This window comes from Aquarana catesbeiana, linkage group LG08 (assembly GCF_042186555.1).
Source record: "Aquarana catesbeiana isolate 2022-GZ linkage group LG08, ASM4218655v1, whole genome shotgun sequence".
Lineage (NCBI taxonomy): Eukaryota > Metazoa > Chordata > Amphibia > Anura > Ranidae > Aquarana > Aquarana catesbeiana.
The window spans coordinates 303,408,320-303,421,253 of record NC_133331.1 but is presented as its reverse complement, the minus strand read 5'-3'; the positions used below and the strand labels follow the sequence as shown (position 1 = coordinate 303,421,253).

At 45.6% G+C, this 12,934-nt stretch overlaps 1 protein-coding gene across 1 annotated transcript in view; it reads left to right on the top strand.

Moving 5' to 3' along the window:
- LOC141106877 (uncharacterized) overlaps window positions 1-12,934 on the top strand; it is a 211,149-nt gene that overhangs the window by 58,994 nt on the left and 139,221 nt on the right. Inside the window, exons 16-17 of the mRNA XM_073597806.1 lie at window positions 5,477-6,055; window positions 6,144-6,203. Of these exons, the coding sequence (XP_073453907.1) occupies window positions 5,477-6,055; window positions 6,144-6,203 (639 nt within the window). The remainder of the gene's footprint in view (window positions 1-5,476; window positions 6,056-6,143; window positions 6,204-12,934) is intronic.

Here is a 12,934-nt window from a genome sequence, read left to right as displayed (position 1 = left end):
ATATGCATCTCTGATGTCTATTGATGCCAGAAATTCTCCTCCCTGCAGGGTGGGAACTACTGTTCGAATTGATTCCATGCGGAAGGATTGAATCCTTAGGAATCGGTTCAGATCCCTTAAATCCAGAATGGGCCTGACATCCCCATTTGGCTTTTGGACCGTAAAAAGGTTGGAATAGAAGCCCAATCCCTGGTCCTTTGCGGGAACTATCATAATGACCTCCTGCGACAAAAGTAGCTCTAACGCTAGAAGGAGCGACTGCTTCTTCTCTGCGTCTCTGGGGACACTTGATCTGAGGAACCGAGGAGAGGGGAATTCCTGAAACTCCAGCTTGTACCCTAAGGTTACCGTGGAGATTACCCATCTGTCCTGGAAATCCTCCTGCCAGAGCTCTGAGAACTGTCACAGTCTTCCCCCCACTCGAGTGAGCGGGGGTGCCCCCTCATGCAGAGGTCTTAGTGTTTTGCCTAGTAGGCTTCTTTCCCAAGGACTTCTTTTGTCCCTGGGGTTGACTCTTGTCTCTGGACCCCTATGGAGGCGGCCGTCGAGACTGCCTGGAGGCTGAAGCCCCCGGCGCTGGGGAAAGAGTCCATTTGAAAGAGGGACGCTTACTCTTCTTCTTGACAGGTAAGAGAGTGCTTTTCCCACAAGAGATTCTCTTGATATAGTTATCCAAGTCCTCTCCAAACAACCTTGCACCACGAAATGGAAACCCAGCCAGTAGCTTCTTACATGGTGCTTCGGCTGACCAATTTTTCAACCATAGGATTCTACGTATATGCACCAACCCCAGTGAAAGACGGGAGGTTTGCACGATAGAATCTCTAATGGCGTCAACCACAAAGCATAAGGCCGCTGGAAGGTTAGCAAACCCCTGGGCCTGCTGTTCAGGTAATACTTTGATGACCTGCTTAACATGGTCTCTTAAGTATTGACAGACTCCAATCGCTGCTACTGCAGGTTGGGCCACTGATCCTGCTAAGGAGAAAACATCCTTCAATAGGGATTCCATCCTTTTATCTACAGGATCCCTGAGCATCTGAGCATTGTCTACAGGACAAGTCAGGCTATTATTTACGGAGGAAATGGCGGCATCAATAACCGGTATTCCCCACATTTTAATAAACTTTTCTTCCATCGGATAAAGTGTAGAAAACTTTCTCGGCGGAAAAAAAACGTTTGTCTGGGTGATCCCACTCAGAATAAATGAGCTTTTCAAGTAAAGTATGAACAGGAAAAGCATGTGCTGCTTGGAAAGGTTTCAGTGACCCCAAAGCAGAAGAGGATTCTTTAGCAGTTTCAGGTACGGGCAACTTAAATGTGGAGCGGACCAATCCAGTGAGGATCTGCACTAAGACTTTCTCCTCTTGGGAAGTCGCAGAGGGTCCCTCTCCACCTGATTCCTCCGAAGAGGAATCATCCGTCCTATCCCGATCCTCTGAAAGGGATTCATCTCCTTTATCCCAGAGCTCCTCTTCCTGAGGGTCTTGGGGAACAGAGGAAAGCCTAGTGTGTTTTCTTCCACTGAGTGAAGACGTAATCACGGCCATTAATCTTTCCTCTAGACCATTAATGGTTGAGGAAAAAACCTCTTATGTAATATATACAGGGGCTGAAGTGCCAGAAGCAGGTGTAGCCCCTGACCCCGATGGCTCTCCCTGGCTAGCCGTCCCTGGCCCATCTTTAGGGGGGAGGATGCTGCCGACAGGGGGCCCTCAGAACCTGAACGAGATCCCCTAGTGTCTCTGGTTCCTGGGGTGCTTGAACCTCTTCTACCCATAGTGCAAAGCAACAAGGTGTGAGGTATACAAATGAACACTGCCTGCTGAGCGATGTAGTCTGGCTAAAAGCCTTGCTACCCAATGCTCAGTCCGGTGTTACTTCAGTAAATGCTGCCTAGGAGAATGCCTGTGTCCCACCTTACATGCGACCGTCAGCTCTGTGTCTCTCAGAAGGCTGAGTGCACCTGTACAGAGTGCCTCTAATAGCCTGCAGCTGGCCTGAGTGGGAGTCTAAGCACCTGTGCTGAAGTCCCGCCCCCTCCTCTACCGCCCCCCCCCGAGTGTTGAAAAAAAACGAGCGCTTCCCGCGCTGGCCGACTCTCCTGTCATGCTTCTGGAGAAAGGCTGGGGGAGGAGTGAGAGAGGCTGGTAGCAAGATCTGCCTGAACGGCTATATTCAGAGATGGTGGCCATTAGGCCGCAGAGCCCGGGTGGTATAACCACTTTCTAGACCCCTGTGGCCCCTCTCTAGCCTGGGGGGGAACATTCAAACCTGAGAAATCCCCCCTTCCATCTTACCTTTTTGCAGCCGGCCTGAGACGCTGGGAGACATGAACAGCGATGAAAAAAACACTGAGACAGACAGTCAGCATGTGAAGGTTTGTGCTCTTGGCAGCCCCCGGTGGTCACAATAGGCATAGCATGCATTTACCTTAAAGGAGAAAAGCCACTACAAAAATTCTGTGGAATCTCCTCTTACCTTATCCAGCCGCAGGGTGCTGTTTACACAGACCCAATCTTCACCTCTCACGGTGGGCTCCGTTTGAAAAAACCGTCAGAGACTGGGGCCCCCTACGAATAGGGGGATCCAACAGTTCTGGGACCGTAAAGCACCTCGCCAGAAATTAGGAAATTTAAAGCCATTTTCTGATCTGCGGGGTCCAGCTCTCTAAAAAGAGTAGCATTACGGGTAAAACCTAGTTTCTTTGGACACGAGGCCCGGGTACCATTCAATTTGGCCACGAAAAGACACTTTGAATGGATCCGGTTCGCCTGGCTTGCCCCAGTATAGGATCTTAGGATATTCCCTTTGGAGCTCAGCACAGGACATCTTTACACGTCCATCACCTAAGACACTGGCGTAAAAACTGAGGTATCCCTGCAAGGGGAGGGATTATATAGGGGGTTGAACTTCCTGATAGGGTGTGCCAGTGTCCAATCACCAGTGATACCTATAAAAACCCATAAGTAATTACTGTGGCTCTGTGTCCCGTGATGTTCGAGAAAGAAATAAATCTCTTTGCATTCAAGAAGTATCTGGCGCCCATGAATCAACCTTGCATTACACCCACTATGTCAGAAGGATGTCAGCCATCTCTGGCCCTGGAGGTTCTTATTAGACTGAAAGAGGCATGAGACCTTGCTACAGCACATCTAGAGTATTGATCTGCTCATGTCATTTTTCACTGAACACATGCTTCTTGTACTATTCGCTTCACATGATTGCATATTTTCCATCAGATTCATTACCTTATATTCCGGTATAAATGAGGGCAATCTCCCTACCACCTTTTCTATTTATTCAATTTCTTGGAGTGCGGAGCTTTACAATATTTAATATTTATGAATAGTTTATACAGAGTTGTCACAGATACTGGTACACCAGTGTATTTAGGTGTATATATCATCACTTCCGGGTCCGGCTGTCACTTTCCCGGGTTGCTGTGGTTGAGGGGAAAAAATGAATGGAGCACAATATGTACTTCATTACTTTCAATAGAAGGCAGATGAGACATCACTGGTCAAACAGACCCCTAAAGTCACATTTAAAGGGTTAGTTTGCCTAATACAGAAAAACTGTAAAGGTGAGCCAACCCCGGACCCCCTTCACCCCCCACCCCCGGTCCTCACTGTACTTACCGTCAGCCATTCTCTACTATCAGGACTCTCTCACCCCTTCAATGGTCAGGGGATATGAAATACCCCACTGCTCTGTCTTCTCCATACTGAGCTGCCAGGATGGACCAGATGGATTCTGATTGGTCAGAGCCATCACATGTAAAGCGGGGTCCAGGAGGGTGGGGAGGGGATCTGGTGTTAATTCAGCTTTACAGCTTTTCTGTAGAGGTGATCTAACCCTTTAACCACTTCAATAATGGGCACTTCTCCCCCTTCCTGCCTAGGCCAATTTTCAGCTTTCAGCGCTGTTGCATTTTAAATGACAATTGCGCGGTCATGCTACACTGTACACAAACCAAATTTTTATCATTTTGTTCCCACAAATAGAACTTTCTTTTGGCGGTATTTGATCACCACTGGGGTTTTTATTATTGGCTAAACAAATAAAAAAAAGACTGAAAATTTTGAAAAAAGAAGTTTAACTTTTTGTTTTGTTATAACATTTTGTAAATACGTTTTTCTCCTTCACTGATGAAGCACTAATATGCAGCACTGATGGACATTGATAGGCGGCACTGATGGGCACTCATAGGTGGCACTGGGCACTGAAAGGCCGCACCGATGGGCACTGAAAGGCAGTACTGATGAAGAGGCACTGGCAGGCATTACTGATGGGCACCTCTAGTGGGCACTGATTGGCAACCCTGTTGGTCATGAGTGGGCATACTGGGTGGACACAGGTGGGCATCCTCAGGGGGTCTGCACTTATAATCAATCAGCACAGACCCCCCCTGTCAGGAGAGCAGCCGATCGGCTCTCCTCTTCTCACATCTGTCAGTGCGATTGGAGGAAAAGCCGATAAACGGCTCTTCCTGTTTACGCTGTGATTGGACACAGCTGACCACACGGTGAAGAGCCTACATCAGAGGCTATTTACCTAGATCAGAGATGTGGTGTGTCAGACTGACACCAACGATCACCGCGCTGCGCACCCCCCGCAGCTTATCCTGCTAGATGTCATATGACGCCCCGTCAGGATAACAAAAAACATTTTCCAGCCATGATTCTGCTATAGGTTGGAGCGGGAAGTGGTTAATAAACTATTGCACTAAGAGCTTAGGTTGTCTCCACACTGATGGAGGAGGGATGGAGCCACCCTAGGACACCAGCATTGTAAATCTTGGAGGAAGGTTTTTTCCCATATTTTGATGTTACAGTTGTACCCAGTTCCATGCCAGAGCTCTGTGAAAGTGTTGACTGTTAGACCAAAGTGACTTTTTTTTTCTTGCTGACTCAGCTTGAAGTCCATATATGATCTGCAAACTCTTCATAATATAAAATCCAGCCAATCCGTTGTAGTAAAAATCCACTAACGCGTTTTAGCTACTGTAGCCTCAGTCATAGCTATTTATTATTATAGAATTAGCAGATCATATATGGACTCGGTGTGAAGACTTTTCTGGTTGATTTTGGAGGGAGAACAGGAGCCCAGCTGTGAGATCGGCATTTCCACTTATTCCACCGACGGGGAGGAGGAGCTAAAACTCCAGTTATTTGTCATCTACTGAGATTTATTATATATTTTTTTACATTTCTTTCCAACAGATGGATGTGATGTCAGGAATTCCTCGGAGAGACATCTTCTATTATCTGCTGATTGTAAGTCAGAAGATAATGTCATCACACAGGATCCTCCAGGAGGAAATCCAAATACACAAAATATACATCACAGACCTTCCTGTCCGGAGACATCAATGGATCCCTCTGATCAGGGGGAATCTTGTCATCAATCACATACTATGATTGTAAATATCCATGTAAGATCTCACACTGCAGATCGATCAACAGATCCTTCTAATCCCGAGGAATGTGTGGGAAATCATTCATTAAAAAAGCACACCTTGTTACACATCAGAGAATTCACACAGGTGAGCGTCCTTATTCATGTTCAGAGTGCGGGAAATCTTTTAATCAGAAAGGACCTCTTGTTAACCATCAGAAAATTCACACAGGCGAGCGTCCTTATTCGTGTTCAGAGTGCGGGAAATCTTTCAGTAGAAAAGTACTCGCTACACATCTTAGAATTCACACAGGCGAGCGTCCTTATTCGTGTTCAGAGTGCATTAAATCTTTCACTGATAAAGGAGTCCTTGTTACACATCAGAGAATTCACACAGGTGAGCGTCCTTATTCATGTTCAGAGTGCGGGAAATCTTTCAATTATAAAGGACGTCTTGTTAAACATCAAAGAATTCACACAGGTGAGCATCATTATTCATGTTCAGAGTGCGGGAAATCTTTCACTCAGAAAGGAGACCTTGTTAAACATCTTAGAATTCACACAGGTGAGCGTCCCTATTCATGTTCAGAGTGCGGGAAATCTTTCAATCAAAAAGGAAATCTTGTTATACATCAGAGAATTCACACAGGTGAGCGTCCATAATCATGTTCAGTGTAGGAAATCTCTGATTAGGAAAAATAATCAGAAAATTCACACAGGTGAGCGTCCTTATTCATGTTCAGAGTGTGGGAAATCTTTCACTAGGAAAGGAAACCTTTTGCAACACCAGAGAATTCATAGGAGTGAGCTTCCTTATTGATGTTGTAGATCAGAGATCTCCAAACTTCGGCCCTCCAGCTGTTGCAGAGCTACACGTCCCATTAAACATTGTAATACTCTGACACTCACAGACATGACTAGGCATGGTGGGAATTGTAGTTCCTGAACATCTGGAGGGTCATAGTATGAAGAGCTCTGTTGTAGACGAGTCAGCATGGTGCAGGTTTAGGAGCGGGTTAATAGTAGAGGGCGGGTACTTGTTTATTAAGCAGCTGGTCAGAGAGGCTGGTGGATGGCTGTTCAATATTGAGTTGGCCCACCCTCTGCAGCTATAACAGCTTCAACTCTTATGGGAAGGATGTCCACAAGGTTTAGGTGTGTGTCTATGGGAATGTTTGACCATTCCTCCAGAAGCGCATTTGTGAGGTCAGGCACTAATGTTGGACGAGAAGGCCTGGCTCGCAACCTCCACTCAAATTTATCCCAAAGGTGTTCCATCGGGTTGAGGTCAGAACTCTGTGCGGCTAGTCAAGTTCCTCCACCCCAAACTCGCTCATCCATGTCTTTATGGACCTTGCTTTGTGCACTGGTGGGCAGTCATGTTGGAACAGGAAGGGGCCATCTCCAAACTGTTCCCACAATGTTGGGAGCATGAAATTGTCCAAAATGTCTTGGTAGGCTGATGTCTTAAGAGTTTCCTTCACTGGAAATAAAGGGCCAAGCCCAACCCCTGAAAAACAACCAAACACCATAATCCCCCCTCCACCAAATGACTCGGACCAATGCACAAAGCAAGGTCCATAAAGACACGGATAATTGAGTTTGAGGTGGAGGAACTTGACTGGCCTGCACAGTCCTGACCTCCTGGAACAAAAAACAAGTAAAAAAGGCGCAAAGCAAGTATACCTCACATAACTGTTCCTAAATAGTCCAATGGCAGGGATGGTGTATATAGATATATATACAGGAGGAAGTCAGTCAGGGCTGCCACCAAAAAAAGACCAGAAGCAAGGTCCAATAGGCTGAAGAAAATAAACAAGGAAAAGGGGCGCCTCTGAGTATATATCAATAATCATTTATTTACAACAAACAATATCCACTCACATGGAAGACTGTAGTACTGCGTTCCGGTGCGTCTCTGAGTAGAGCAGAAGCTGTAGGACCACAAGTCTCAGCAAGTCCGTGCAGTGCTGGTCTTACATCAGGTCCTGGCAAGGATAGATGATGATGACTGGACACGGCAGGGGCTCCCTCAGGTCTCCAGATGGCGCTTCCGGATATATAATGGGTTAGAAAAGCATAGACCAACGGTCTGTGGGTTCCAAGGAGGGGGTGAGGGGACGCCAAAGCCGATCGCCGGGCGCGCTGCAGTCCGAGGCTCGTATGTCTCCGTGAGAGAGATGGTAGCGGCCGTACAGGGAGCCAGAACGAGGCCTGGATAGCAAGCACAGCGCGGCGCCGGGTCGTGACGTCACGGCTATGCGACGCGTTTCCGAGTCTGCGCGCTATTGGTGACAGGAATAGCGGCACTCCTTTCTCAAGCATGAGGGGCGGATGTTATGGCAGTCAATTTATAGTCTCTGGGAGGGGGAGGGGGCGGGGCTGAGGATGATAAGCAATGTCAGAATATACTGCAACTAAAAAGCACTACTAGATATATTAGACATGGGAGTGGATCACAAGTTTAAAAGTGAATATATGAAATTATAAAATTATTACATAGAGTACCTATATGCATATATAAGACACACGTATGAACATGGATATACATGGATATACATAAAAATGAAAATAAAAATAATAATGATGACCAGTACACATCCACGGGCAAAAATAAAACATGATGCATAAAATCCGGTATAAACCATGAATAAGAGCATATATACTTTAAAATAATAATGATAAAAATGACAGGCAAATATAAGATAAAAAATATATATATATGATAAAAAACACATATATATATAAGATACACAAGATACGCAAGAGATTACAAAATTGGTGATTATACGAACATGAATATCAGCATATGATATTAGTACGGTCCACAAGGGAAATAAAGGGAAAAGGAGCAAGGGGTGGAGATGAAGGGGGGGGGTGATTAGTGGGAACAGGGGGGGGGGGGAGACTCGAGCATTAGATTCCCTCATTCACAATACCAATATCATCATCAAAACAGCGGATAAAGGAGGCAGTATAGTGGTACTAGACAGAGCGGATTACATCAAAGAGGCCCATAGACTCCTTTCAGACCAAACCACATACATCAAACTAAACAAAGACCCCACCAGTGACTTTGCTCTGGAGGCGAGCAGTTTGGTCCAATCAGCCCTCAATAATGGAGTGATCAATAAAACGGAAGCTTCCTTTTTTCTAAAAAGCTTCTACCAGGTTCCCTATTTTTACTATCTGCCCAAAATCCACAAGAATACCACCACTCCCCCGGGTAGACCCATCGTGGCTGCGATGGACAGTGTCACCACGGGATTCAGCCAATACATTGATCAATTTTTACAGCCATTAGTCAAGGAATTACCATCATATATCAGAGATGGTTCACATCTCCTAGAGCTCCTAGCACCATACAGGTGGGAATCCACTTACCTGTGGCTTTCATTGGATGTTACCTCACTCTACACTTCCATCCCTCACTCATTTGGGTTATTAGCTCTGGAATTCTTTCTTGCCCAGGACCCTCTTCTAAACCCCAGACAAGCCGCATTCATCCTGGAGGCTACCAATTTTTGTTTAACCCACAATTATTTTGATTTTAATGGTGAGTTCTTCCTGCAAGCACAGGGGACCGCCATGGGAGCCAACTTCGCCCCCTCCTATGCCAACTTGGCCATGGGATACTGGGAGAAAAACTACATATGGCAAAACAACCCCCACTTAGCTAACATCATTTTCTTTGGGCGATATATAGATGACCTAATCGTGATCTGGGATGGATCCCCAGACCAGATTACATCATTTGTGGACCACTGTAACCACAATCCCTATGGACTTGCCTTCACCCATACCTTCGATTCTACCCACCTAGCATACCTTGATTTGGAATTGGGCCATATAGATGACAGAATTATTGCTAAAAATTACATTAAACCTACTGCCGGTAACTCTTTTTTACATTTCCACAGCTGCCACTATCCCAAGTGGACGAAAAATATACCAAAGGGACAATTCTGCCGTCTCAGACAGAACTGTACCCTTGATAGTGATTACGCAGCCTCCAGCATTTCATTAAAAAACAAATTAGCTGAAAAACAATATCCTAAAGAACTAGTTGATGAAGCATGTGCATCCTATTCCAAAGGTAAACCAGTCAAAACAAATACTTGCCCAACAGATCACTCCATCAGATTTATCACGACTTTTCACTTTGAATATAAAAAAATGGAAAACATCATGAAAAAACATTGGGGGATTCTACTACAGGACCCCCTTCTCAAAACTCTCCTCCCTACAGTACCACGAATTACTTACCGGAAAGCACCAAATTTGAAAAGCAAAATTGCCCCAAGCAAATTCAAAACCACTGCGACCAATCACCATGCCACCACTCTCATACCTTTGGTTGGCATGTATCAATGCAAAAAAGTCCTATGTAAAACTTGTGCCTTTGTCAAACATGGACAAAAGTCATTCATTTCCAAAGGTAAAACATACCAGATAGATCAATTCTACAATTGTTCTTCAGATTTTGTAGTCTACGGCCTTATGTGCCCTTGTGGACTGATCTATGTCGGTCGAACTATCTGCCCCCTCAGGCAGCGTTTCGGTCAACACCGGAGACTAATAGAGGGTGGTAAGGACATGCATAGTGTCCCACGACATTTTGCTGGGTTTCACCACAAATCTACCACGGGTCTCACTGTATGGGTAATAGAACAAATCCCCAAGTCATATACTCCTGCCGAACGTTTCAAAAAGCTCTGTGCAAGGGAAACGTTCTGGATTTACAATCTCGACGTCCTCTCGCCTGGGGGCTTGAATGAGGGCATCGAGATTGCCACCATATTATAGTCATATATTGCTTATATTTGCTTATATACAGTATGTTTATACTCATTGCTTGTATTCTTATCATTCTCACCACAGGTTGTATACACACTAACATATCTTTATTGTGGGGGTGGCGGGTCTATGAGTAAGTATATTCCATCCCCCGTCCCCTTACCTGCCTCGTCCTCCCTACCCCTAACCCCCCCCCCTGTTCCCACTAACCCCCCCCCCTTCATCTCCACCCCTTGCTCCTTTTCCCTTTATTTCCCTTGTGGACCGTACTAATATCATATGCTGATATTCATGTTCGTATAATCACCAATTTTGTAATCTCTTGCGTATCTTGTGTATCTTATATATATGTGTTTTTTATCATATATATATATTTTTTATCTTATATTTGCCTGTCATTTTTATCATTAATATTTTAAAGTATATATGCTCTTATTCATGGTTTATACCGGATTTTATGCATCATGTTTTATTTTTGCCCGTGGATGTGTACTGGTCAACATTATTATTTTTATTTTCATTTTTATGTATATCCATGTATATCCATGTTCATACGTGTGTCTTATATATGCATATAGGTACTCTATGTAATAATTTTATAATTTCATATATTCACTTTTAAACTTGTGCTCCACTCCCATGTCTAATATATCTAGTAGTGCTTTTTAGTTGCAGTATATTCTGACATTGCTTATCATCCTCAGCCCGCCCCCCCCCCCCCTCCCAGAGACTATAAATTGACTGCCATAACATCCGCCCCTCATGCTTGAGAAAGGAGTGCCGCTATTCCTGTCACCAATAGCGCGCAGACTCGGAAACGCGTCGCATAGCCGTGACGTCACGACCCGGCGCCGCGCTGTGCTTGCTATCCAGGCCTCGTTCTGGCTCCCTGTACGGCCGCTACCATCTCTCTCACGGAGACATACGAGCCTCGGACTGCAGCGCGCCTGGCGATCGGCTTTGGCGTCCCTTCACCCCCTCCTTGGAACCCACAGACCGTTGGTCTATGCTTTTTTAACCCATTATATATCCGGAAGCGCCATCTGGAGACCTGAGGGAGCCCCTGCCGTGTCCAGTCATCATCATCTATCCTTGCCAGGACCTGATGTAAGACCAGCACTGCACGGACTTGCTGAGACTTGTGGTCCTACAGCTTCTGCTCTACTCAGAGACGCACCGGAACGCAGTACTACAGTCTTCCATGTGAGTGGATATTGTTTGTTGTAAATAAATGATTATTGATATATACTCAGAGGCGCCCCTTTTCCTTGTTTATTGACCTCCTGGAACAGATGCATTAGATCAGGGGTCTCCAAACTGCGGTCCGAGGGACAAATGTGGCCCTTTGCTAGCCTTTCTCCAGCCCTTGGGGGACTATTTCCTCCCACTGACACACTGACAACAATGGGGTCATTCCTCCTACTAATGGGGTCAGTACGTCTCCTCCTATTGATCACCAAGGCCATATTTATTCTCACTGATGCAGGGCCTGGGACATTTTCTGCTCCTGCCAGCCACAATCCGGCCCCCCTAAAGTCTGTAGGACAATAAAACTAGCCCTTTGTTTGAAAAGTTTGGAGACCCCCTGCATTAGATGATACAGCTGCACACAGGCAGGCTTAGCTCTGTCAAAGCACCAGCCATGAACTCGGCTCGCCCTCAAAGCAACAGTCACTCCCAGGCTGGATAGTATTTCTGCCTTTAGCAATTTATAATCCCATGCTGACTGTGAGGCCAAATCACAATTCGCCAGTTGAGGATCTGCAGTCAGGAAAGGGGCCAGTACATCCACCCATTCTTTCTCAGGCAGACCTTCACTTTGTCAGGGCTGGGCTTCTAGAAGCTCTCTTCTCAGTGCTCAAGGCTGCTCAGCTGTCGGTTAATTACCAGCCACTCATTGTTTCCACAGTGGCTCACCTGGTTACCATTACCAGCCTCATCAGTCCAGCCTACAGCCAGCCCCTTCAGGCTATTTAAACTGCCTTGTTCATGTTTTTCGTGCCTTCGCCCTTATTTAACATATCCTGAGTGTCTGTGCTTAGTTCCTGTTAAAGACTTTGCCCGGCTGACGTCCCTTCTGGTTCCTGATCTTTGGCTTCCGACTACACTGATCTCTGGCATCCTGATTACCGGCTCGTCTGATTATCTGTTTTGGCTTCCTAACCCTGGCTTATATTTTGAGCATGTTCCTGATCTGTACTTTTTTTTTCTATTACATTAAAGGTGTGATTTTTTTTTTTCACGGTTAAACATTTTGTTTTATTATTGAAAAGACAAGTATGATGCAACAAAGAGTCGTTGGTAATTGTCATAGTACATACAATATAGGAAGCTCATTAGTCAGTTAGGCAACGATAATTGTGAAATTCCTAGCCATTATTACTTGTTTATTATCTGCAAAACTGAAACACCCAATGGAGGCCAATTCCAAATTGTGCGATGACGCACCTGCGTCATGGCACGTCCACCTTTCTTGGATTAGGCGCATGCGCACGAGCATCCAAAGTGACGTCCGGCTCCGGCGGTGACGTCAGACGCCGCCGGAACGGGAGACAGATATGAATGTGGCGGAAGCCGCCATTCTCTGCCAGATGCTCGGTGAGAGTGAGAGAGGATACATCTCTCTTCTTGTCCCATACGAAGTGATTTCCAATTAGAGGTAAGCTCTACTACGATTTATACAGCACACTTTTAAAACCATGGTTTTTGAATAGGCCACTTACTAGGTTACATGCCC